Source organism: Quercus suber, unplaced genomic scaffold (assembly GCF_002906115.3).
Source record: "Quercus suber isolate HL8 unplaced genomic scaffold, Cork oak 2.0 scaffold_562, whole genome shotgun sequence".
Classification (NCBI taxonomy): domain Eukaryota; kingdom Viridiplantae; phylum Streptophyta; class Magnoliopsida; order Fagales; family Fagaceae; genus Quercus; species Quercus suber.
The window spans coordinates 259,993-287,605 of NW_027070007.1; the positions used below are offsets into that span (position 1 = coordinate 259,993).

The following is a 27,613-nucleotide window of genomic DNA, read 5'->3' on the forward strand; positions in this document are numbered from 1 at the left end:
TTTATTATACATCTCAATTATATGTCAACTTACCAAGTCATAGGTGGTGAGTGTCAGAGAAAAGAGGTGAGTCAATGTGAAAATGATAGATAATCAATTACAATATATCATTTAAGATAATTGTGAAAAGAATGTATGATAACATATGTGGTCCTTACATTACTCTTTTTATATTTAAAATAGGGAGACTTACACTCATCTCCTTTGAGGCTTGGGGGGAATGACACTATATGCCAAACCTGAAGGGAAAAAGCACTCACTTCTCTTGAGGTTTGAAGAAATTAATACTAACCCTTTTTGTTTATATTAGTAACAAAATATTCTAAATTTCTATAACCATTTGTTTATAAAAGTTTAATTAGGGTTACTAAAAAAATAACTGATAAATTTAGAATAAAAATACAAAATTTATCAAGTACTAGAACAATTACAATGACAAATCTCTCCATAACTCGTTGAAAAAAGAAAAAAATAATAATAAGAAAAATTCATACTAAATATTTTTTTAAATGTACTTTAATTAAAATTTTAAAACAAAGAATTTTAATTATGAAATAGAGGATAATTTTTGAAATCTCCCTTTAAACAAAGGACAGGTTAGCACATAATATTTTCAATGGAAATTTTTTTTTTTCCTTTAAGTTTAGGATAGATTGTTATTTTCTCAAATTTCAAAAGAGAGTGAAAGAGGTGTAATTACATCTTTAAAATATAATTTTGTTTTTCTCTATAATAGGAAACTACAAAAAAGTATGGGAAGCGTGGGAAGCGACGGTCCGTTAAAATTGAATGGAGTAGTAACGCGCAGAAACAAACAAACAAATAAAAATGAAACGTTCCGCGAAACACCCAATCAAAATGCACTTGCCTCTCACATTTCTAGATAAAATCAGGTCGGCTGGCCTGGGTCACCCCGAAAGTAACGCTGACTTGTCTCACTCCACTCCTCACTATTTTAATTTGTTGTATAAGATATATAATTGTGAAGATGTATTATTTTAATATGCTGTATAAAAAAATAAAAATTGAGTTGTTAAATATATTTTAAAATAGTATTGTATAATTGATAAAGTAAAATTTTAAGATAGTAAAATAAAATAAGATAAAATTTGTGGGTGTACCCCTAACTATTTGGCATGAGTAATTTTTAAGTACTATCAGAGTATAGAGAATGATACATTTTTTATCTCACATTCATAGTAGGGTCTGTTCACTAAATTTATGGTGGAGTCCATAATAAATGTGAGCGGAAGACTCCGGGTACCTAAAAATTTTTCTACCCCTCATACTGTTCCTGTCACTGTTACAATAAGTCATTATTTGCATAGTATCTTTGTTTATTTAATTCTCTCTCAGATTTTGAGAGGCCTTTTTAGATCTCTACCGCAAGCTTAGCTAGTACTGCTCTCTCTCTCTCTGTGTACTGTTTCCGTGCAGCAGCAGCAGAGAGTTTTACTAGCCTAGCCATGGCGGTCACCGGAGTTTCCTTTTTTCCTACCAGTTTATCGCCGGTAATCCGCCGGGATTTTACGCCGTCGGTCGAGATGTTTAGCAAGTCAAATCCGATTTCCTTTCGGCGACTCGCTGTTTCCACCGAGCAGACGCAAACGCCAACGCCAACGACGACAGCGACTCCGACTCCGACTCCGACGCGTCGTTTATCGGAGAAAAGCGAGGAATTAGGAGAGGCAGGAGTAGCGGCAAGTGATGATGAGGTGGAGCAGAATGGGAGAGTGTTGAAGGAATACTTTGAGCGGTCAAAGGAGTTGATAAGCAGATCGGACGGTGGTCCGCCTCGGTGGTTCACGCCCTTAGAGTGTGGTCCTCCGTTGAAGAACTCTCCTCTGCTTCTCTTTTTGCCTGGTCAGTACAAATCCTCTCTCTCTCTCTCTCTCTCGTTCTTTCCATATTTGCTTTTATGACTATATGAGATTGATATTATCGCTTATTATTTCTTTTTATGTCGCATTTAGTGAAATGAAATGAACTAATAGGACACAATAAAATAGTTGGTAGACATGCATATCGTGGTATGTGACTCAAAACATTGCCATTTTCTCTATTTTGTCGTAAAATTTGATTACTTTGTCTCAACTAATAAGCTATTGTTTGGAGCTTTTGTATTAACTTATTTGTTTGTGTATATAATTGATTTTTTTTTATTAATTTTAAGTAAATAAATAAATAAAAATTTCAACAAAAACTAAACTGTACACGTTAATGTTATAACAGGCACCCATTTATAAAAAAATTATTTTGACGATGTGATATTGAATATTCGTTTTTTTTTTTAATTTTTTAAATATTTTTTTATATGATTTTCCTTTCGGTAGATTTTCTGTCTCTGCTTTTGGTTTAGGACCTTTTGGTAATCACCAAGCAATAATTTGATGAAAAGTATTTAAAACCCTTGTGATGCCTCCCACTCATGTCAGTTCAGTTGGGCCCATCTCAGCACAAAGATAAAGAAAAAGTTTGTAAAATTTTTGGTGTCTTTTCGGTGTCCATGGAGGCAAATTCGCTTTGCCATCATTGGTTTACCGTAGAACAGTATCACCTTTTCTTTCTAAGGAAAACATTTTCCAAGAATCATTATTTGATCATAAACTTTTGTCTGGTTGGGACGGTATGGGTGAGTCGGGTGACAATTGGATTACTCATGTGTACAAGAGGAGAAAATCAATCATGTAATCACCCTCTTATATGGAGATTAATCTCAGAAGTGTAGGGTTTACTTCACGTGAGAGGGTGCATACATGTAATACCGCCTCTTACGAGAGATGGGTGGGGGGTGGGGACGGTCTTTAATATTTTTTTTCCTTTCTATATCTTTACATTCACTTTTTGTACAATTTTTAATGCACCTTACTTGTGAATGTATAACGCACTCTCTCATATACAAGAAAAAGAAAATTTATTACGTACGTATACTATTTGATATAATGTAATACTACCTTCTTATATACATCTTATCTACTAAAAAACAAAACATAAGAGGAATTGTGAAAATTTTAGTGATATTCTTGATATTAATATGCCAATAATAAAAAGTGTTTTTTTTTTTCATTGTCGCTTATCCTAAATGAAATTATATTTTTTCAATATATTTATTTTTATATTTTAGATAAATTTGGGTTAGAGTTGGATGTAGTGATATGTAGTTTATACTTTGTAGTCTTTTATATTTGGTAGTTTCAAAAATAATTAAAATTCCTTATATATTTTTAAAAAGTATTAAAACAAAGGGCAAGAAAAAAAGAAAAAGAAATAGTAAATTACAAATTGCATCATCTAAACAAATTTACTTAAAATTCAATTCAATTCTAAAACTTTTGATTTATTTATTTCACTCTTATAAGTTTTACCTTTGTTCAATTCAATTTAGTTATTTTGTCTAAATTCATTCCACTGTGCCAATAGTTTTTCTAAAGCCGACGTGGTTTTGGAAATTCAAGTAAAAAAAAAAGAAAAAAAGAAACTAAAATTATGTTGTTTTGGAACACTAACTGGAAACCTCTTAAGTGGAAATGGACAGAAGGACTACATTAAAAATGAATAAAAATTATAAAACTGAAATGAATAAATAAAAATTGATATTATTGAATAAAATTTTAGATAAAATTAAAAGATGGAATTCGTAACTTACCAAAATAAAAGAAAAAACAAAACCAAGCGTCACCGCGTGTGCGTGATTATTGGGATGGAGATTGTCACTTGACCTCACAAAAAACCTATCCGGTTGCTATCTTTATGAGTACGGCCGGATTAGATTTTCAATTACAAACCATTTTTATTTTTATTTTTATTTTTCGAGGAACAATTACAAACCATTTGAATACTTTGGAATAAAGGGCCTGTTTGATAGGGTATTTCGAGCAACAATTTTTAGTGTTTAAATAATATTACATGTATTTTCACACACTTTTTTACCCACATGTATTTCAAAAAATACATACAATTTTACTAGAACAACTTTACCAAATGGGCCCTTTAATGTTCCTGTATGTGTGTGATTCTGATTGGCTAAAAGTTTTTGTAGTAATGTATCTGACATAAAAAAAGAAACAGATCTTTGAGGAATCCGGCTGGTTTGGTCAAAGATCGGGGTGCGCATTTCTTTGTGATGGGTTCCATGTTTGGAATTCAATAAGTAACTCTACCTTTTCCTCTCAAGATTAGAAAAAAATTAAAAACAATATCACCCATGCTATTTATAATATTCTTGACCTAGAACCAAAATTTATAATAATAAAAAAATTTCAATGCTATTAGTTGCAGCCCGTGCATATTAATTAACCTAATATTACATAGGGACCAATGAAAAATTATGGTGTCACACCTAATTACATAGCTTTGCTCGTTGGTGCATGGGTGATGGTGGGTCCATGTTCCACACTCCTCCACCAACCACAACTTGCTACATGAGTAAGTTGTGAGCAAAGTTGTGTAATTGGGTGTTACATCAGAATTACTCAGGGACCAATACATATGAGTGACGTGTGCAATGACTAATTGACTTGATTGCTGTAGTGCGGTTGGACATTTATACTACGGGCAAGGATTTGCTGCAATAAAAAATTTATTGTTGGAATCCAAACAAAAATTTAAAGTTGGGTCCATTAGGGTATACATTAACAATCTATTTTAAGAAAATTTTTATTGGAAATTGAAAAAGCTGTAAAAAAAATTTGACTCCTGTTTCAATTCCCGATAAAAATTTTCCTAAAATGGATTACTAACATATGCCCTAATTAGTAAAACCTTTTAAAATTTTATGAATGAGTAATTGTTTTATATACTATATTCCTACTATATATATATTAGTATTGGGTCATGAGTCATAATCCTCTCAATCATTTTTTTTTAATGTAATCCTCTCAACTTTAGTGGGCGTGAACGAAGATATACACATACATACATACTATGCCTAAATTCTTATAATTTATTTTGGACCGCAACTCTTTAGCCAAATGCCCATTTTATCCTAATTGTTAGAATCTGTTGTTTAAAACTTTAAATTGGTAAACCTTCCCTTCTCTTTTAAAATACCAATTAACATTCTGTTTTGATCGCATTTTCTTTTGGTACCACAAAAGAGAAATGCTATGGATATTTACGAATTTTACTACATGGAGCTTAAAAATTGATGTGACATTAATAACCAAAATATATTTTAAACATTTATTTATTAGATGGTTGAAGTCCAAGAATTACATATATTGTTATATTAGTTTGTAAATTTTATGAAAGAAAACTTATAGCACCTTTAACGTTTTCCATCGCAAAATGCAAGTCAACAAATAAATAAGTCCAATAGATTAAAAACTAGTTTTGTTTTGTTTTTGTTTTTGTTTTTGTTTTTGTTTTTTTTTTCTTTTAAGTGGAAAATGTTTTTCTAAGCAAGACCTACTAAACAAAATTATATATATATATATATATTCATATCAAAGAAAAAAATTGTACAAACACTCATTTGAAATATTAATGTCTCATTTTTTTTCTTTTACTATTTAGTATTCACTTTTTTGTCATATATATAACTCATTAATTTTAGGAACATTTAGAGCATATGTTGGTAGAAATTTACAAGTAAATCTATTTAGTAAAACTCCTTTCCATTTCCAAAAACAAGTTTCAACCTTTTTTTTGAGAAAGGTTGAAACTTGTTTTTGGAAATGGAAAGGAGTTTTACTACAAGTTTCAACCTGATTGTTTATATTGCAAGTTTTTATAATATAAAATTATGTATAAAATATAAGTTTATAGATCATATAGTAAATAATATCTGGTTGACATAAAATTTAACATGTTTATTAAGAGCGCAAAGAACACAAAATTTAACAGTTAAATTTTCAAAATTTGTAATAATGTTTATTTTATTAAGTAAGATTGTAGTCTTAGACTACAATTAATTTTGTAGCTAAATTTTGTCTTTTTTTAATTTTTTATTTTTTTTTTTATGGTTTATTCTTTGGAGCATATTCTACTTTCTTGTCCTTAAACAAAAGAAAACTCAGTCCAAAAGAATTTTTTCCATTATTATATTTCTCTTATATTACACTATGTATGTTAAAGACATATAAAAATGATATTTATTATTTAATCCATTGAAAATTAGTTGATTTTTATACATTTTATGATGAGTAATGTTGTGTTCACAATATTTTTACAATAATTCACAACAAATTATAAGTGGCATGTTGTTACTATTTCTAATCTAAGTCCACCATTAAAATTATTTTTTTACCCACCATAACCGGTCACTAAGGATTTGTTGTGAAAATATTGTGCATTTAGCATTTCTCTTTTATGTATTCTAAAACTATTGTTATACTCTAACATGTAATCTTTAATTTATTTAACAAAAAAATCATTAATTTAAAATATTTAAAGAATATCAATTGTGATTTATTTTTTTTGATAATCATATCAATTTTGATTAATATAATTTAAATAGGATAATTTTTACATGCTCTGGGTGCAATGCTCCCTTCTCTCACATGAAGGGTGGGCCCCATGGTAGGACCCACGCGTGGGGCCCACCCCTCATGTGAGAGGAGGCAGCATTGCTCCGGAGCACCGAAGTTTTTTCTATTTAAATAATACCTACACATGACTCAATGGATTAATTTGGGATGTCTCATTAAGAATATAATAAAAATGACCCTATTCCCCCCAAAAAATTATTAGTTAATTAAATGATTTTTTTTCCTCCAATCAGTTACTTTCCTACTAACTGTTGGTTTCGATCTGCTGATTTTCTTATTTGGACAACAGTATACCTAATCAAAGTTACTTAAATATATATCATTCAATTCCATTCTCTTCCCTTGTGAACTTCCAAATGGGGCCTAAAAGTGTGAGGTTTAAAAGACTACAAATAAAAATAAACTAAATAAGTTACTAAAAAACTGGGAAGCAGGGTATGGCTGTAGCCGTATTCATGCGCGTGGTGCGGCCTGGAAATGGCTGCACGTGCGTCCCACACAATTTTTTTTATTTTTTTATTTTTTATTTTAAAAGCCTGAAACGCACCTTTTTCTTTTGTGGGGCAGAAGTTTTGGTCGGTGGTGGCACCATTGATTCATAGACATTTGCAAACTGGGTTGAAGCCTTGAACACACAGAGAGAAAGAGGTTGAAAGCTTGAATGGAGAGAGAGAGTGTGTGTTTAGAGATTTGAAAAGTGAAGAGTGAAAATGTGAAGTGGGAACTGGGAAGACGTGTGTACAGTGAAAAAGTTAATAAAATCTTGGAAGGCCTGAAAGACAAGATATTATAAGTTTCTCATGGTGAATCACGTCACTTTTGCCTAATGGTCCACTATTCCATTAAAAGACTCTACCTGTTTAAAAATTTTGTTGACTTGGTTTATGATAAAAATAAAAGCAAAGGATAAACAAATTTAAAAGTTATCTATTTTAAAAAAAATTAAAAGAGAGTAGTGTAAATAGTAAAAAATTAAGAGGGAAACTTCCTTTTTTAAGCGCTCAGAAAAAAAAGAAGGAAAATTTCCTTCTTTAACGGCAGATGTTAATGCGAAAAAGTTGTTTGTGTTTCATTTTATCATAAGTTCATAACAAAACACAGTTTTTTAATTCTTTGTTCTTACTGCATTGCACCCATAGACACTCAAATGGCTGATGGAGGTATGCTTTTGTCAATGCCTCAATGGCTGATGAAGGTATGCTTTTCCTTTGACGCTGTCATTTCAGTTTTATTTTTTCTTTTCTAATCTTTTGTCAAAAAGTGTCTGCCACTATTTGGGACTAGAGCCTATGGATATAATTTACGCCCTTAATATTTGTAGATGGCGCCGAAGCTAGATATCACATCTAATATTTTTTAGGAGATGTTGGTAAGATCTAGTAGTTATTCAAGGCTATACGATTTTATTATAATAATATCTTGATGTGAAAAATGTAAATTTTTTTTAAACAAATGGCGTTTAAATAATTTTATCATAAACTAAGTCAACAAAATTTTAAACAACTAGGAATTTTTTAGTAAAATAGTGGACCACTAGGCATGATGTGATCCACCACAAAGACCTTATAATTTCTCCTAAAAAACATAATGACTGACTAGCTTTTTTTAGTTCTGACGGCAGAATGGGTTGGCTTTTTAAATTTTGAGTTTTGGTTTCCACCCACTAGTTTCTAATTTTTTTTAATCAAATGGCGTTTAAATAATTTTATCATAAACTAAGTCAACAAAATTTTAAACAACTAAGAATTTTTTAGTAAAATAGTGGACCACTAGGCATGATGTGATCCACCACGAAGACCTTATAATTTCTCCTAAAAAACATAATGATTGACTAGCTTTTTTTAGTTCCGACGGCAGAATGGGTTGGCTTTTTAAATTTTGAGTTTTGGTTTCCACCCACTAGTTTCTAATTTTTTTTAATCATTTTAAGTCACCATGTGACCATCTTTCATCATTTACCATTTCTTATTTAATTTTTTTTACTCACCCACTTGATATTACATTCATCAATTTATATCATTTGGCTTAAGAATAGCAATGAGTAATGACATTTTTTTATTAATTACTAAAAATATATATATATATATATATTTATATAGAAAATGTAAATAAATTTTTTAGGAAAAAAATAAAAAAAAAATAATAATTAATTAATAAAAGTATCCCGTCGCACTTGTCCTATTTTTTCAAAAATTGCCATGTAACCGCACCGCACCTATACTCGTATCCTTGCAGGTGCTTCCTAGCTAAAAAATATACAAGCACTTTTTTTTTTTTTTAAGATTCCAAATGTAGGATCTTTCTTCTCTTTTGATAGTCTTTCAAATGACCAAAAAATAAGAAAATAAAATCTTTTCCTCTTTGATATTTATTTCAAGATTAAAATTTTTATTCAAATAATTATTTGGAATTATAATAAACTAGTATTAATAGTAATGCATGAGAAAAATCAACCAAAAAGTATGCAAATATATGTCACATGTTTAATTAATAAATAAAAAGTAAAATTAGAGAATTTGTATAAAAGAATTTACCTAAATTAATTAGATTTCATTTAGAGAAGATCAAATATACTTTCATCAAATTTGCTTAGTTTAAGTTTATTTTATCCAAAAAGATGGTGAATTCCATTTAGTTTAAAGATGAAAATATGTGAGTTTCAGTTAACTTAACTGGTAAATCTTTATGGTTTAATAAGAAATTTGGAGTTCAGTCTCTGCCTATACCAAAAATTAATTGGTGTATTGGTCTGATAATAATGAGTACAATTATCAAAAATGGATATCATATGTTAAAACTCTATTAAAAAAAAGGGTGAACATATCATTTTAGTGTCACTGCTAGTTTGGTCTCTACACTTTGGTAGTAGTTAGTTTGGTTCCTATTATTTTCAACTTGATATCATTTTTTGCTCATGAATTAAATGGTACGAAATTGACAACCACTAAAATGTAGGAACCATATTGACAGTGACTCCAAAATGTAATAACCAAAATTGTATTTTTACATAGTTTAAACTAATTAGTGCCACCCTCACTTTTGTATGCATCTCAAATTTATTATTAAGCTTTGTATCCATATCAAGTATTATTGTTACTATTATTGTTATTATTATTACCACCTTATTCTTCTAGATGAAGGATAGTAGTCACTATATACTATTTTTACTTTGGAACTTTACAGGCATTCTTGGCGTCGGGCTTGGACTTATTAAGAATCATCGCAGAATTGGAAAGTAAATATTCACCCCAATTTGATTCTATGAACAATTTGTACCATCCTTTTTTCTTTGAGTTATCAAATAGAAGTAATGGAGAATTTGAAAGAAACTTTTCATACACAGAATTCTCTACTAGCTATCGAGAGAGATATAACGACAGAAGAAAGAAAGAAAGAAAGAATGGCTACCAGCTAATAATTTATAATTATATGACACTGCCTAATTTATGGTTTTTTCCCCCTTTGGATGTAGGATTTTTGAGACATGGTGCTTGCACATTCCTGTCATGGATCGAACACCATTTACAGGTCCTCTCTCTCTCTTTACTACCTTTTGTTACTGCATGCAATATACTTTAGGATCTGTGTATCATTGGTAATAAATAGTGTGGCATAAACTGTAACATCAACTGTTGCTATAGTCTAAAGTTTAAGGTACTCATATTGAGATCAAAACATAGTGCCTGAGCTGTCCTATGGGAATTCTAATGGCGTATCATGAAGAGATTGGTTGAGAATGAGACCAACCTGTCTCTCTCATTTGACATTATATGAAAATCAAAATCTAACAAATAGAACATAAAAATACTCACTGTTTATCTTTGTTTTTTATTTTGAATCTAATTACCAGAAATTTTCATGGTTTAGACCTGGTGAAGCTGGTGGAAAAAACTATTCGGTCAGAGAACAACCATTCACCCAATAGACCTATATATCTTGTTGGGGAATCTTTTGGAGGATGCCTTGCTTTGGCTGTAGCAGCTTCTAATCCTGATATTGATCTTGTGCTAATTTTGGCTAACCCAGGTAAGAAGTTTTCTTTGGAACAACCATCGCTTTCAACTTTAGCTTCCCCCCCCTCCCCAACAAAAACCAGCAACTCAGGTATTATAAAGAGCTATGACTATGGAGCGGTCTTTCTAAAAAACATGCTTTTAGTCACTTTAACACTCAAGAATATTAGCTTCAAAGTATATGGCATTCACTTGAATTTTTTTTCCTCGTTTTCTTACTATTTACATTGCCTAATTAATGTTCTTTTTGCAGCTACATCTATTAGCCGATCTCAACTACAACCGTTAATGACATTATTGGAATTCATTCCCGACCAACTCCCTTTTAACCCTCCTAACATGTTGAGTTTGATGACAGGTTTGCTTTTCCAGTTTCCTCCTCTTTTTTTTCCCCCTAGTTGCGTGAAATACATATTCATTTCCATTTGGAGCTAACATAGCCTACAAACCTGTTCATATTCATTGAATGGTATTGTATTGACATGTGATATGTAAGTTTTATGTCAGGAAAATGAATTTAACATGACATGGTGATATTACATATAAGATTCACCACCAAAATAATGGCCTACATTTTTTTTTTTTTCTTTTCAAACCAAATAAAAAGAAATAATAATAGACTCAGGTTATTGGGTTTGGGAGACTGGGAGCAACATCCAAATCTGCATGCCATGTGTGTTTGTGGCTCGATTTCCACCAATGTGGAGATTTATGAAGAATGGCTCAATTCTCAGCACTTGGGTGCAGCCTGTAGGTGGAATAAAGCCCACTTTCAGTTGGATATGTAGTAAGCCATGTGATGGAAAAGGATTCCTACCCTTCTTGGGTGTAGGAACTTGTGTGGCCAAATGAAAGGCTCTCGTCTTGAAAGATTTCTTCTCCCTTTGGGATTAGAAACTTGTGTGATCAAGAGTGTTGTGGAAAAGTGCCTCCCTAATCTCTCTGACACAGTATTGATTGTGAAATTTATTATGGATTTGAGAAAGATCTTAATAGAAATGAATAAAATGTTGAAAAAATCACAACCACACATATGAGAGAACACAAAGGATTTACAGGTTTAGCATTGGGCCTATATTCACAGGTAGAAATGAGGAGAAAATTTCACTAGCAAATATGGATATTACAAAGGTAGTATAGAGGTACTCTCTCAAAACTTAAACTCTAAATACACCCAATTAGCTCATTTTCACAAATAACAAAGAATAGAGAAGTTTTTTTTCGCTGCCCTATTTGCTACATTGCACATACCTCTCCAAACAATTAAGGGGTTCTCATATAGCTAACTAGACTTTGGCATGTGGCATCCTAAAACCACTCAAACACAACTAATTAATCGTTTTCGAGTATGAAGAGATAGCTAACAGACACAATAGGTATTCTATTCGAGCCTTGTCACAAGTCTCCACCTTGTTTTAAATTTGATCATACCTCAGAAGGGAAAACTCTCTGTTGCCTCCATCAAAACCCCTAATGAAGAGTGCTGATAACTTGATTATGTTGAAATCTTTCAAGTCATACTTGGAATTTCAGCTTGTAGTGACCAACCGTTGACTCTGGAAACATTTTTAGTGATCCTCGGACAACTGTATGACCTTTGGGAAATGGTTATGATTTGTTGAATTTGCTGATTGATCTTAGGTGATTGACTATGTGATGCCAAGATAAAAGAGGCATAATGTGATTTTGTAATATAGGGTTCAGTTTGTATCATTTCTATTTTCACATGAAAGTATTGAAACCGTAATAAGAAATCCAAATTCTTTTATGTATGATATATTCTAGGTCTCTTTTATTTTCTTTAGTCCTTTTTCCCTTGTTGTATGAACTTATTACAGATTTCTAGGTTGGAAAATCATTTATCCGCGTCCCCATTCCTATGTAAATAAAGATGTTTGCCTGCTTTTTGTTCCTGTATAACCTAACTGAATGAAGGTGTAGAGGGCTTGCTGACAAAACTGTTGGAATTCTAGGACTGAACTTCTTTTCTTTTAAAATTGGAGAGCATGTAATATGGGGTTCAGTCTGTTGCATTTCTATTTTCAAATGAATGTATTGAAATTGAAATAAGAAATCCAAATTCTTTTATAATTGAAACTGCTATTCAGGAACAGATTTAGTGTATCTCTTTTCCATATCCAAAGCATGGTGAAAATTATTAATGCTGAGAAATGTACAATTTGCAAATTAGTGACTAATACCCACATACTTCCATAAATAAATAAATGTGTATTATATATGTAGGTATATATATTATACATATATATCTCCTTGCTGTCAGTAATTGTACATCCATTTAGGTCAACCTTTGAGGACGGCAATAGAAAGTGTGGTGAAGGGACTTCCTCTGCAACAAACAGTTGGAGAGCTATCACAGGATCTTGATGCAATTTCATCTTACCTCTCTGTAAGGTTCAACTTTAGAACATTCATAGACTAGCGTTATATTAAGGTATGAAAATTATTTAACTATTATCCAGAAGAGATTGAAATTCCTATGAGACTAAATATATTTCATCATTGAATATATCAAGCACTGTAATCAGAATATATTGTGATACTCTTCATTTACATGCCTTAATTAGATGCCCTCATCTGGGCCATCTGAAATTGTAACAAACAGAACTGCTTTGGCTAAGTTTAATATCACTTGCAATTCTACGTGACTTTAAAATATAGACTACTCTCGACTTCTGTTGGGAGTTCACACAGAAATAGCTGGCATGTCCTTAATCTTTTATATCGATCCTCACTCATTGCACTAATATTTCTCCTCCTCTGTCAATTTTGATGATTGAATTCACAGGTTCTGGCTGATATCTTACCCAGAGAAACACTTCGCTGGAAGCTGCAGATGCTTAAATCAGGTTCGGCATTCTCCAATTCACGCCTGCATGCTGTAAAAGCTCAAACGTTGATACTTTCCAGGTTCTTATTCTCTTCTATAAGAAAACCCAGTTCAATTCTTATTTGGAAACTAAATCTCCTTTTATTTATTTATTTATTATTAATTTGATCCAAACACACACCCACCCTCCCTCCAAAAAAAAAAAAAAACAACCTACTTCAATAACAAACAATATGTTTAGCAAAGAAAGGTTTCTCTTTCTTTGCCTGTGGTTAAGCTGTGGTATTGACAGTGATTCCCCAACATCACAGAACAGAATGTGAAATATGATGAGATAGAATGCAACGAAGCCAACACTCCTCAACACTGAAAGAACAAAGTCCCATCTGACTGAGTCAAACTTTCTTCAACATATAGTTATGTCAATTTAGAAAATTCACTCCTCAAATAGTGTATTAGTAGTAACTGGTCTTCTTGTAGTCATTTCTTTATAGAATTAAGTGAAGCTTATCAAAACGAGTTTTCTTTAGCTGATAGGTGCCCCAGTCATTCGGAGGTCATATATCTTGTATAAATGGCATATGCATCTTCTAAATATAGGCTATAAGTTTCCACAAACTCTTTTCCAGTGGAATAAGCAGTTTTTGTTGTTCAACTTGTTATTCTTCCTCTTCTATTATAAAGGCATTGTTGTGCAATGTATACTTGTTGTGCTTTTCTTGTTTTGATCTTGTGGTACATTCAAGGATAATTGGGTGGAGTTCATTGTGTGTTGTTTTAGTGGGAGGGATCAGTTGCTACTTAGTCAAGAAGAAGGTGAAAGACTATGTCATGTGCTTCCAAAATGTGAGATTCGTAAGTTCAATAACAGTGGTCATTTCCTCTTGTTGGTAGGATTCTCTCTCTCTCTCTCCCCTGTGTGCATGCGCGTAAGTGCATGCGTACATTTGTTTTCATTTGTGTGTGGTTTTTCTTGCTTGTAAGAGTTCAATGGAAAATAGTAATTGAGTAATTACTAATGATTTCTTAATTTTCTGTTACTTGTCTGAAATTGTCAGGCAGAATTCAGACTTTGCGTGGGTTGGGGGGACAATTGAAAGAATAGCTTATAGTGTATAAAATAGAATTTATAACTTGCCTTGTTATTTTGGCGTAGTCGATTACTTGGAAACACACAAAAGTTAGATATGAATTCTGAGTAAGTCTAGAATGCTCTCCTTACAATACGAAATAATAAGGTTTCTATTATGCTAACAGAAGATGAGAAAAAAAGAGAGGGCGGGGGTATTCATATCTGAAAATGTATATTTGATGTATGTTTTATGCCTGATTATCATGTATTAGCATTTGTGTTAACAAGACATAAAATTACTGTTTTTAAACAGATGCTTTAACCTTATATTATGTGCAAAATTACTGAATTTTTCATATAAATGAATACATTATATAGTTCTCAAATTATATTATTTTGAGTTTTAGATATATCACATGAATCTTGGATTATTTTTATGATACATTTTGAAGTTCTGCCCATGTTTGGCAGGAAGATGGTATTGATTTGGTAACTATCATCAAGGGTGCTGGCTTCTATCGCCGTGGAAAATACCTCGACTATGTTTCGGACTACATGCTACCAACCCCTACTGAGTTCAAAAAAGTAGCGGAAGACAACAAGTAAGTCATATTTTCTACCAGATACTTTCTGAGATAACACGTTAAAATTCTTGGTACTTGACCAGTCCATCCATAGCTTATATATGGGTATGGGGTGTGTCAGTTCGTGTCTGGGAAGCATAGGTGCGGCAATATGGTCGCCACACCCATGTCGGACGCTTGGGGGACGCAGCGTGTGGCCTGGATGTGGCTGCACGCACGTCCGCAACGAACTTTGCTTTTTTACCACCGGTAGTTTCTGTCCTTCTCTTCTTATCTTTTCTTTGTTCGGTAGAGTGTTACAGATATGCTGGTGCCCATGTGTATAAACCATACGTGTATGCTTAATAAACCATATAAGTATGTGCATAAATATTTTATATAAAAAAATATTAAAACTAAAAAGTTTTATTATATAAAGAGTAGTATTATGAGCACAATATTTTCGCAACAACTTTGATTTCTTGATTGAAAAAAAATATATATGTTGATTTCTTTTCTTTTTTTGATAATTAAAAAAATATGTTGATTTATTTTTTTTTTATTTTTTTTTTTTTTTTTTTTTTTTTTTTTTTTTTTGTGGAGTTTTCTGATTGATTGGTTGTGGTAAAACACATTTTAGACATTACTGTCTCACACTTTTAATGTTCATAGATGGATTGGTGCTTTTACTAGCCCTGTTATGCTATCAACTTTAGAGGATGGGAAGATTGTGAGGGGCCTTGCCGGAATACCTTCAGAGGGCCCAGTCTTGCTAGTAGGCTATCACATGTTACTGGGAATTGAATTGGCTCCCTTGGTAGCCAATATTTTTCGGGAAAGAAATATCCTTGTGAGGGGGATAGCACATCCAATGATGTTTGTGAAAAAAGATAATACACGAGAAATGTTACCTGATGTGTCACAATTTGACACACACAGAATTATGGGGGCAGTTCCTGTGTCAGCATCTAACCTATTCAAGCTTCTGTCTTCAAAGTCCCATGTCCTGCTGTATCCAGGAGGCATGCGTGAGGCTCTTCACCGGAAGGTAACATTTTTCCGTGATTTAATTCTATTATATACACAAGAAGGCTAAATCATGTTTTTTTTCTTCCCTTTCTAGTTTACTTTTTTTTTTGGTGAATTAAGTTCAGTATCATGGCTTCAGAAGTAATAAGAATTTTCCTCTTTCCATTGGCTGCAACTCTGGCAGCTTGGGTTGGGTAGCGGTTACCATTGCTACCACACCAACTTGCAGTCCCAGATATTCCAATACTTTGCTTGCCTTTTCAAGTAAAATTAGAACTGAAGGTGGTGAATTAACAAATGGTTCACAAACCTTTGGATGAGTTAATGACAATGCTTTGGTTATTATTGAATTTATAGCTTATTACTTAAAATGAACTCCCCTTCAACCTTAACCTTTATTATTAAAATACTCAAGAAATTTACAGTCTAAGGTGAAATGCTAAATGATCTCATCATGCAAAATGTTGTCTTCTCTACCTCCAGGCTCCAGAGTGATTTATGCAATTATATGCATTGACATATGCAGACACGGTTACTATTTTTCTAATGTATTGATTGTGTATTTCATTGCAACATAAATGAGATTTGTTTTTTAGAATATACAACTTTAATAGTTTTGAAATGCTTGGCTTTTGTACTTTAGGGTGAAGAATACAAGTTACTATGGCCAGAACAGTCTGAGTTTGTCAGGATGGCTGCAAGATTTGGAGCCAAAATTATACCTTTTGGTGCTGTTGGGGAAGACGATATAAGTGAAGTAAGCTAAGAACTTCACTTTGTAACATTTTTTTCATCAATTATTAATTTATACATATCTTCATATCTGCATGCAGCACAGAATTGTGGCTAGGCTGCCACCACTTGCATGGGTCATCACTTGATGCTTTCTTTCTTCCATATTGTCTAAAATCTAAACATTGAAACCTGGATCTATATTCATATTCTTATTAATTTATCTTAATTTAAAATTTTACATGTATATGCTTATCCTTGTTTGATAATGTTACTTGTGTTATGTGGAGAGAACTGTAATTGCTGAACAAAGGATTTCTCCCCATAATTTTCTATGTAAATTAACGTGAACTTTCTTATCAGTGTCCCTGGACACAACGAGATAGGGAAGTTCTTTTGAGAAGGGTATGACATGCTAATTGCTTTGAAGAAAAGTTTAAACTAGACATATCTACCTTACTGCTATTTGCTGTTTCTGGCTAGTTTATATTTAGATTCACATTTTTTTCACTGTGTTTTACTGGTTTTCTCTCTAATGAATAAACGGTTTCTTCAACTGATAGGTAGTTTTTGATTATGATGACCTAATGAAGATTCCTTACTTCAAGAATCAAATAGAGAAGCTAACAAGTGAGGCTGGAAATATAAGGTATATTAAGTTCCCTGGCATTGACTTCCATTGGATCTTTTCTTCCATAAATTTGGTCTCAAATTTATTTTGCCTTTTCCTTCTTGTTCCTTATTTTAATATTAACATAATCTTGTATTGTAGGGCTGATACTACTGGGGAGGTGGCAAACCAAGATGTACATTTGCCAGGAATTCTACCAAAATTTCCTGGTCGGTTTTATTATTACTTTGGCAAACCCATTGAAACAGAAGGTATGGTTATTAGTTAGATGACCAATATCTTTGAATGTCTGATGCTAGTAATAAAGTACTGTAACAAGTTAAGCCTAAGCAAGAATTTTTTATAAAAAAATTTTGAAGGCCTCTTTAAAATGAAAGTGCACCTTTGAAAAATGGCTTTACAATATTTCGGTGCATCTAATTGGGACTGATCGCCACCTTAGATATCCCCTGGATTGGAAACAAATTCAATTGGTAGATCATCATGCAAAATACCAAATTCATTAAAAGCAGCCAAAGAAGAATAATTTCAAGCAACAATCATCTAGTCGTAATCATATCAATCCATGCCATTCTCTTCGCTGCTAAGGGAATTTTGTTTAAACCTGCACTGATATGGCATCTCAATGTGGTCATTGATATGATTATAGCTTATCATTTACAACCGAAAAACATGAAACATGTGTTCTTATGAATCCCTAAGTCATACACCCTAGTATATAGCCTAATACATGGTATTGTAGAGGATGTTTGTTATGCAGGGCCACATTAGCAAATAAACATTGTAGCTACTGTATTTCAACCTCATTCTTCAATTTGTCTATATCTTACCTGAATCTTAGGACCGTTGTAACCTGTGCCTCTGCTTGAGCTGTAGTCATTGGAAGTTTGAGCTTTATTAGGTCAAATTTTTTATGCAAGTTTTTGTTTTTTTTTTTTCTTTATGAGGTAAGAAGATGCAAGTGATTGTTAACCTTATTTTTTAATCATGTTCTGAAGGGATGAAGCAGGAATTAAAAGACAGGGACAAAGCTCATGAATTATATTTACAAGTCAAGTCTGAGGTTGGAAGGTGCATTGCTTATTTGAAGGAAAAAAGAGAAAGCGATCCTTATAGAAATTTATTGTCTCGGTTAATTTACCAGACCACACAAGGCTTTACATCTGAAATTCCTACCTTTAAACTTTGAATTTTTTTCTCATTGGAGCTGTATACACCATTTTCTTTTTCCAATGATGCCCATGAACTTTTCCTGGGATGATGCACACATAGTGTACGATATAAACTCCAGGTGTGGTGTTGGCATTGATTTTACTCTCCTTAGAGAAGAGCTTAGGATTTTTTTGTTTTTGATTATAGATTGACCAACCTATGATTATAGGGAGCGGTTACAGACAGTGTAGCAAAGTAGTGGTCTACTGGTCTATCGATCAAACCATCACATGGTCATTATGTATAAACAGGTCCTGTAACCAAGGGTTTCTTGGAAAGATAATTCTATTTCTTTGTAAATTTAAATTGATTATGGGAGACTGATTGAATATATATATATATATATATGGTATTTGTCTACGGGATTCTTTATTTGTTTGAATTTCTTTCATTTATTTTTGAACCCCATCCCGTCTTTTTACCAAAATGAAACTAGTGAGACTTTGAGCCATGTGAGTGAAGAGTCAATGTCTATCATTCAATTATTACTTTGAATGACGCACAAGAGATCCTCCTTGAGTCCTTGTAGAATATTTTGCTGAAGGGTTAGAGGTAATTGTCAAGATACAACACCACCTAGATTTTGCAATAGAAATTCTAGAGAACTCACAGAATTTCCTTGTTTCAACCCTTTTAGTGAATATGAAAGAAATATATATATATATATAGAGAGAGAGAGAGAGAGAGTGAAGAGACATCGTTAAAGAGGTAGCACTAAAATGTCTTTTTTTGGTTAAACATGCATATAATATTAAACATGCACTAAAATTTCACCAATGAAGAGTCATGACTCATGACACTCTAAATACAATTAATAACAATCAGTGACTATAAATAACAATTTTACCAACCAAAAAAAAAAAAGTTTCAATTAACTTTGTTCAAGTGAACTATTTCACTTTGAGTCAACCTTATGTTCGGTAACCATTTTTTTCCTCAATTTTATGTTTTCAAAAACAATTTTTTGTTTCCTAAGGCAAAAAACTTGTTTGGTAACTTATTTTAGGCAAAAATCAAAAACTATTTCCAATTTCCATATTGTGAAGGAAATTGAAAATAGGTCTTGAGTTGTTTTTATTTTTCAGTTTTCACTCTTCTTAGAAAACACAGTTTTTTCAGTTAAAAAAAAAGAAAAAAAAACACGCTAATTTACACGGCCTATTAATGAACAAGTACACTGGTTCAATCCACATGACTAACAAAAACTTTTCCTGTGCTTCCACTTTTTTTCACTCAATATTTAGTGCCTAAATCGTATTGATGAAGCTTTAGGCTTGAATGTTATATACAAAACATTTGATTTTATAATTCCTCTAGGTGTAAGGATTTTAAATACTTTAAAGCAAACGTGTTTTTGAATTAGAATAAATATAATTAAAAAAAAATTAATCAAACAAAACAAAATTCAACCTTTTCAAAAATAACTACCAAACAAATTTCCTAAATTTTGTATTTGGAAAATGTGTTTTTCCTTTCAACTAACCAAACATGTTTTTCATTTTGAAAACAGAAAACAAAAACAGTTACCAAACATGGCCTTAAGAAAACCCCAAACCCAAATGGCCTCAAACATAAAGTTTGGTTTATCTTTGCATGACACTCTCTAAAGCAATCTTGAAAACAAGAACTTTACTCTATCTTCAAGCTACACTCACCCGAGCGACCTTCAAAAAGAATTTTCACTCAAGTAAAATATAAACATTAGACCAGTATAATTGCTTTACAAATATTAATTTTGGATACTTCATAGACTTTCTTTATATTTTTCAATCCTTTTACTGAATATGGAAAAAATAACATATATAAAGAATGAAGAGACATTATTAAAAAGTTACCAATAAAGAGTGAGATACTCTAAATACAGCTAACAACAATAAGTAAATGTTAGTAATAGTGAAATTTTTTAGGCTCACTTGTCTACACAATTCTATAGAAAATTGAAGTTTAAGCAACTTCGCTTAACCAAACGCCAAGCAAACCTCAAATGACCTTAAATAGAAAGTTCAGTCAATCTTTACATGACAAAAAAAAAAAAAACACGCTAATTTACACGGCCTATTAATGAACAAGTACACTAGTTCAATCCACATGACTAACAAAAACTTTTCCTGTGCTTCCACTTTTTTTCACGAACAAGTACACTAGTTCAATCCACATGACTAACAAAAACTTTTCCTGTGCTTCCACTTTTTTTCACTCAATATTTAGCGCCTAAATTGTATTGATGAAGCTTTAGGCTTGAATGTTATATACAAAACATTTGATTTTATAATTCCTCTAGGTGTAAGGATTTTAAATACTTTAAAGCAAACGTGTTTTTGATTTAGAATAAATATAATTTTAAAAAAAATTAATCAAACAAAACAAAATTCAACCTTTTCAAAAATAACTACCAAACAAATTTCCTAAATTTTGTATTTGGAAAATGTGTTTTTCCTTTCAACTAACCAAACATGTTTTTCATTTTGAAAACAGAAAACAAAAACAGTTAACAAACATGGCCTTAAGAAAACCCCAAACCCAAATGGCCTCAAACATAAAGTTTGGTTTATCTTTGCATGACACTCTCTAAAGCAATCTTGAAAACAAGAACTTTACTCTATCTTCAAGCTACACTCACCCGAGCGACCTTCAAAAAGAATTTTCACTCAAGTAAAATATAAACATTAGGCCAGTATAATTGCTTTACAAATAGCAATTTTGGATACTTCATAGACTTTCTTTATATTTTTCAATCCTTTTACTGAATATGGAAAAAATAACATATATAAAGAATGAAGAGACATTATTAAAAAGTTACCAATAAAGAGTGAGATACTCTAAATACAGCTAACAACAATAAGTAAATGTTAGTAATAGTGAAATTTTTTAGGCTCACTTGTCTACACAATTCTATAGAAAATTGAAGTTTAAGCAACTTCGCTTAACCAAACGCCAAGCAAACCTCAAATGACCTTAAATAGAAAGTTCAGTCAATCTTTACATGACACTTACTTGAGAATTCATTAAAACTTGAACTCTGCTAAATGTTCACCCAAGTGATCCTCAAACAGAAAGTTTTCTTGAGCAAACTTTAAATATTAGATCAATATAATTTCTCTTTTAATTCTCTACTTTTAATATGGGATTACCACTGTAAGGACTAGAAATTAGAACCCCACCCAACAACAATGGATGATGGCCCAACAAGCCCAAAACAATATATTTGTTAGAGAATGAATTTTACAAGAAAACATTTTAGCAAATTAAGTAGGGGCCATGATTGGCTAGATTCATGCCAAGAAGACAAAAAGCACAATTTGATAGAAATAACACTCCTTGGTCAAGTTTGAGAATGAGGTGTTCTTATATTCAATCAAGTTTATCTCAATATAAGGTGTTCTTCCTCCTTCCTTTCCTTCCATCCTTCATCCCATCCTTCCACTTGTTGACCTTTTAGATGATCTCTTGGATGCTTGTCCCATCTAAAACCTTCCAGAAATTTTATGAATAGCTGTGAACTAAGATATCACTGTTCAGGTGTCATTTTCACATAAATGCGACTAATTAGTTAGGTGCAAAGCATTTAATATGGTGGTAGTAGCCTTCTTCCCATATATTTCTTCATTTGTTGTTGGCTACCTTCCTTGAAGCTTATCCACAAAAGAATGATTACCTTTTGTACAGCATTCCCGAGGTGGCTGGGTCCCAACCTTCCACATAAATGCGACTAATTAGTTAGGTGCAGAGCATTTAATATAGTGGTAGCAGCCTTCTTCCCATATATTTCTTCATTTGTTGTTGGCTACCTTCCTTGAAGCTTATCCACAAAAGAATGATTACCTTTTGTACAGCATTCCCGAGGTGGCTGGGTCCCAACCTTCCACAATGCTTTCCCGAGGAAGCTTGGCTCCTTGGGAACTACCACCAGTTCGTTATTATATTTCCTTGTCCTCGGCTCGTTGATCCCAAAACTTAATAAATCTTATGACCATCCTCGGGTTTCTATGTGTCCTCAAGCACGGCCCACAGACCAACTCACTTACTCGGCCAACTTATCCTCATAATAGCCCCTCAAAACACCACATTTTTTTCTCCACTAAGGAAATTGGGTTTTTAATTTTTGCTTTAGAACTTCACACACTCAGTGAACATTCCCACGTGATAACGTCTTTTCACTTGCTCTAAACACACTCCTAACGCTTTGGCATCCGTGACGCCCTATTAATTGCTTCACACGACGCTCTGTCCCCCACGTTCTACAGTGTGATTAAAATCATACAGTGGATATTCTCCATAGGAATTCGAGCGGGAACTTTCTCGCTCATTTTGCCTTCTTATATAAAGGAAGCGGGGAGTCCATTTATCCCATTTCTTGAATTTTCAATCCTCCAAAGAAGTGATCTAAGGTGCTCATTTCATACTTCTCTGTAAGTACCATTTAGTTCATACATTGACTTTAGGTTCTTGTTCTTCCTTGGCCTACAATTCTTTTCCTTACACTTTAGTAGTTTTTCCTTTTACCTTCTAGATGGGTAGATTTGTTAGTTTGGTAGATATTCTCGAGGGCATAGAAGCCTTTAAAACCCCAATATAATATACCACTCGGGGTTACCATACAGCATTGCCTTTTAGGGGATTGGCATGCTCTTAGGCCAAAAGTGGCTATGGTGATCCCTATGATAGCTTTTATAGAGGGGGGGAATGCAAATCCTTATGGGGAGGGTAATTAGGGATTTTTTTAATTGCCCATAGACTTTTCCCGACTCAATGTTCCCCAAATATGTTTAGGATACTCGGTAGTGTTGATGCCTTTAACCAAAAGATGGGGGTGAACCTTACCCACCATGATGTTAACTAGGTAGATAATTGCCAACACCTTAAGGACACCGGGTATTACCTCAAAACTAGGGTTCCCTCGATCAGACTTATTTTGTGTCTCCTTGAATCCAACAAGGGCCTAGACCAAGACTTCTTAATTATTTTGGGTGAATGGCACGATGGCCTATACATTGTCCAATGTGAGATGGGCAACTAGGTGGGGTTTTCTAAGCTTAAGCAACCCCTGCGGATAATAGAAGTTTTTATCTTAAATCATTTTTTGTTTTTGTTTTTTGTTATTATGTTTCTTCTCCTCTCCTTCTTTTAATTGTTTTTTTGTCTTCAGATTTTGCAAACAAGAACCATACCGCTCCTAGCTTCGAATTAGTCAATGAAGCAGACCTCAACAGAATCCTTCAATCTGAGATCTTCCTTCTCATGGATAGGCACTGCATGCCGCCCACGTAATCCTTGGGTACAAGCCGATTTCAACCAGCTTTCAGTCCCCAAAGAACGTCATTAAAGCAAAGGATCCTTGGTTGCACCAAATTAACGTTGCAGTACCTGGGTTCCTCATTAGTCCCCCTTCTGAAGGTACTCATCAAGTTGTACTGCCTGCTCAACACATATCCAAGGAAGAAGTGACTTCTTCGAATCCTACACAAGAGGGAGAAGCGGCCAAAATGATTAAAGTGGTAGATTCAAAAAAGGACTTCGAAGTCTTTGATCGACCAGACCCTACAAAATCTCTAGGCACTATTTTTAGGCCTCTACTCCCTGCTCAAATCAGCAGCAACCAAGAGTCGAATGATATTCCAAAAGCTATGGTACTCCAATGCAGGAAAGACACCAATCTCCTTAAGCTACTAGAGTCACATGCTTGAGGGTCTGCACCTGAAGTACTCATCCAAACTTGATCCCCAACTCCCCTTCCTACCCATACTTCCTCTTCTGAACAACCAGAAAAGAAGAGGAAAAGGGAAAGAAAGGGTAAAGAGGTGTCCGAGGAGGGTGAAGTTGCTCCCCTTAAAGATCTTGAGCCCCAGAAAGGGGCAAAAATAGCTAAAGGGGCACACAAAAAAAAAAAAACACAACAGAGGGCTCGGGTATGGAGATGGCTTTTAAGCGCCACCCTAGGGTTTCGATTTGGAACCCATCACTTGAGCTAGATGGAGCCCCACTCTTGTTGGATTTCTCCATTAGGGACTTCAAAAAGGGAAAGACAGGCTATGTGGCTGACGCTATGGAGCAGCCCCTGCTCCTACTACAAGACATGGCCGATCTGAGGACCCTAAAAAAGCACGAGGTCTTCTTAACCCTAAAGAGGGATCTGGCAATGGTATGCACCTCAACTTATTTTATGTATCACACACATATATATTTTGTACTTTAGGAATTTAACTTCTTGACCATTTCTCACATTGTTGCTTTCTTCCAGGCAATCCAAACAAACAAACAAACATCACTGAAGAATGGGTGGATTAGGCTCATGCTCAGTTAAGATGAGGAGGCACACTAGATATCTACTGTCAAGACGCTAGCTGTGGTCGAAAAGAGGATTAAAGACCTCGGCACAATGTTGACCGAGGCAAATAAAGAGAGAAAAAGTGCTAAAGCCACTTTGGCCAATGTTGAAAAGTAGGTTGAGGATCAACGTCAGCAATTTCACAAGGCCGATGAGCAATTGGCCATTGCTCGAGAGCAAATTGAGACTCAGAAAAAAAAAAGCTGAAGAAGAAAGATGAGGCTTTTGCTTAGGCCAAGCAATCCGGTTATGATATTGGAGTGAAGGAGACAGAGGATGCTCTAAAGGCCCAAGTCACAGGAGTCGGCCGAGGCTATTGCCTTTAAGTATGGACTGAGGCATTGAACCTAGTCGGAGTAGAAGCTTTTTCGGATATGAGGAAAACAGAGAACATCTTTAACCCTCCTGCGCCGTGAATGGCAACCCCAACAGCCTCCCAAGCAACCACTGCTCCTAAAGCCCCTCCAATTACTCAACTTTCTACCAAGGCTCCTACAATTACTCAACCTACTGCCAAAGCTTCTAAAACTACTCAACTTATTGCCAAAGCCTTTACAACTACTCAACCGGCTAATGTGGGCACCACAAAAGTCACCTTAGAACCTTCAAAGGCACCAAATGAAAAAGAGGTTTCCAAAGAGAAAGAGGTTAAGCACTCGGAGCCACCACCAGTAGCTAAGACTGATCCTTCACCATCTACTAGCAGCTAGGACACCACTACTCCTCTACTTTTGTTTCACTCCTTTTATTTTGTCGGTTTATTATTTATTTTTTTAATGTAAAAAATACTCCTTAAATGTACTCCTTTTTTTTTTTTTTTTCTTTTTTTTCTTTTTTTGTGTAAATGCACTTTTGGTCCCTACATTTTAAGGTCATTTCTATTTTGGTTCCTATATTTTTATTTTACTACTCTTAGTCCCTATTTAGAAAAACGCCATCCATTTTACTCCTTTCCGTCAATGCCTTAATGGCAAAATCCTAGGTGGCAAATGGTGGATTAAAATATTAATTTCTCTCTCTTACTTGTCACCTTCATGCCTAAATGAAAAGCCACGTCATTATTTTTTCTTTTATCTAATTATTTTAAAATAAAATAAAATTTTAGTTATTATTTAATTATTTAAATAATAATTAAATAATAAAAATTCATTTTCCATTTGTTTTCTTATTCCTTTTAAGAAAAATCCAAAAACAAATCTTATTATCTCTCTCTCTCTCTCTCTCTCTCTCTCTTTCTCTGGTGTGTGTTTGTGTCTTTATAGTCTTTCTCTTCTTTTACTTCTTCCTTTTCAAATAATTTCCTTTCCATTTTCATTTTCCCCTCTCTCTCGGCTCTTGATCTCTCTCTCAGCTCTCTTTCAGTTTTCCATCTTTCTCTCTTTTGCCTATATGGGTTTGATTTAGGTTAAAGAGAGAGAATGAGGGGTTAGATTGGTGGTGGTGGAAGTGGTGGTTGCAGATCAGTAGTGGAGGTGGTGGTTGTAGATTGGTAGTAAGGTAGTGGAGGGGCTCAGATCGACGGTGGAGACTAGCGATGGAGGTGGAGAAAGACGGGCTCAGCTTGGTAGAGGTGGAGATCAACGGTGTTGGTTGGGTTTTATGGGTCTGGGTGGCGGTGGTCGGCTGGGCTCACAAGTAGTGGGTAGATCTGGATTTTTTGGCCATTGGTGGGGTTTGAAGGTGGTGGATTGGTGGAGGATGTTTTTGGTCTATTGTTGTGTTTGGTTGAGTTTTGATGTTTCGTGTTTGGTTGGTTGGGTCCAGTAGAGATGTTTTAGTGTTTTGGTTGAGATATTGTGTTTTGGTATTTTTGTGATTGCTGTATCTTAGTCTCATTTGAAGATTGCTATGTGTTTTGCATATTTGGTTGCTAAGAAAATGCAAGAAGAGAAACAAAGATATTGATTTTTATAATTTTCTGGGCAACGAGTTATTTGAGGAAGAACATGAACAATTCTGGGGAAGTGAGGAAGAACATGAATAGTTATGGGAAGAACACAAAGAACATAGCAAAGACATGATCTTCCAACAAAATAATAAAAAAGAAAAATAATGAAAAGAATGGGAGGCAGAGAAACTGAGAAATATCTGGGGAAGAAGAAGGAAATAAAGATGAAAAATAAATTAAGTACAAACAAAACAGAAATTTATGTTTTTGTCAGTAAATTTATTTTTTTTTGGGTTTGTGTTCATGTGATTGAATAATTTGGTTTTGTGTTCTTTCTTATTCATGTTTAAGATGAGACCAGATTTGAATTCATGTGTATTTTAGGTTCTAATTTTGTTTTTTTTTTTCATTTTTTATTTTGTTAAAATAGATAAATTAATTTTCAAAATTAAAAGTTGATGTGGATGCTTATATGTCTTTTTTAATCATTATTTTATGCTAACATGACATTTTTTAATATTATTTTATTGGCCATGTCAACATTAAATGTGCCAATAGTGCACTTCGTTTGTTACGTCAGCAATTTCTGTTAAGTGAGTAACGATAAGGATCAAAATGGAAAATGTTAATTGATTTAGGGACTAAAAGTGGTGAAATGAAAATGTAGGAACCAAAATGGAAAAGATGAAAAATGTAGGGACTAAAAGTGCATTTACGCCCCTTTTTTATTATTATTATCAATGAAGAACTTAATGAGGAGTTTTAGTTTATTTCAAGTGTGTACTATTATTATCTTTTTTTTTTAATTTTTT

At 33.4% G+C, this 27,613-nt stretch overlaps 2 protein-coding genes across 3 annotated transcripts; both read left to right on the plus strand.

Moving 5' to 3' along the window:
- Nucleotides 1-1,330: 1,330 nt before the first annotated feature.
- LOC111989160 (phytyl ester synthase 2, chloroplastic) lies at nt 1,331-18,948 on the plus strand. 2 transcript variants are annotated; one of them, XM_024020947.2, is made up of 14 exons: nt 1,331-1,863; nt 9,672-9,723; nt 9,961-10,016; nt 10,356-10,514; nt 10,755-10,859; nt 12,802-12,908; nt 13,308-13,429; nt 14,131-14,239; nt 14,893-15,023; nt 15,657-16,032; nt 16,657-16,770; nt 17,309-17,394; nt 17,518-17,627; nt 18,375-18,948. In XM_024020947.2, the coding sequence occupies exons 1-14, from the start codon at nt 1,467-1,469 to the stop codon at nt 18,563-18,565; spliced, it is 2,115 nt and encodes a 704-aa protein (XP_023876715.2). In that variant the 5' UTR covers nt 1,331-1,466; the 3' UTR covers nt 18,566-18,948. The 2 variants fall into 2 exon arrangements, with proteins under 2 accessions (XP_023876715.2, XP_065620521.1); XM_065764449.1 differs by lacking the exon at nt 1,331-1,863 and adding an exon at nt 7,628-7,683.
- A 6,381-nt stretch (nt 18,949-25,329) lies between these two features.
- On the plus strand, nt 25,330-25,623 carry LOC111989163 (uncharacterized). Its single transcript, XM_024020951.1, has one exon. The coding sequence runs from the start codon at nt 25,330-25,332 to the stop codon at nt 25,621-25,623; it is 294 nt and encodes a 97-aa protein (XP_023876719.1).
- The last annotated feature ends 1,990 nt before the right edge of the window (nt 25,624-27,613 follow it).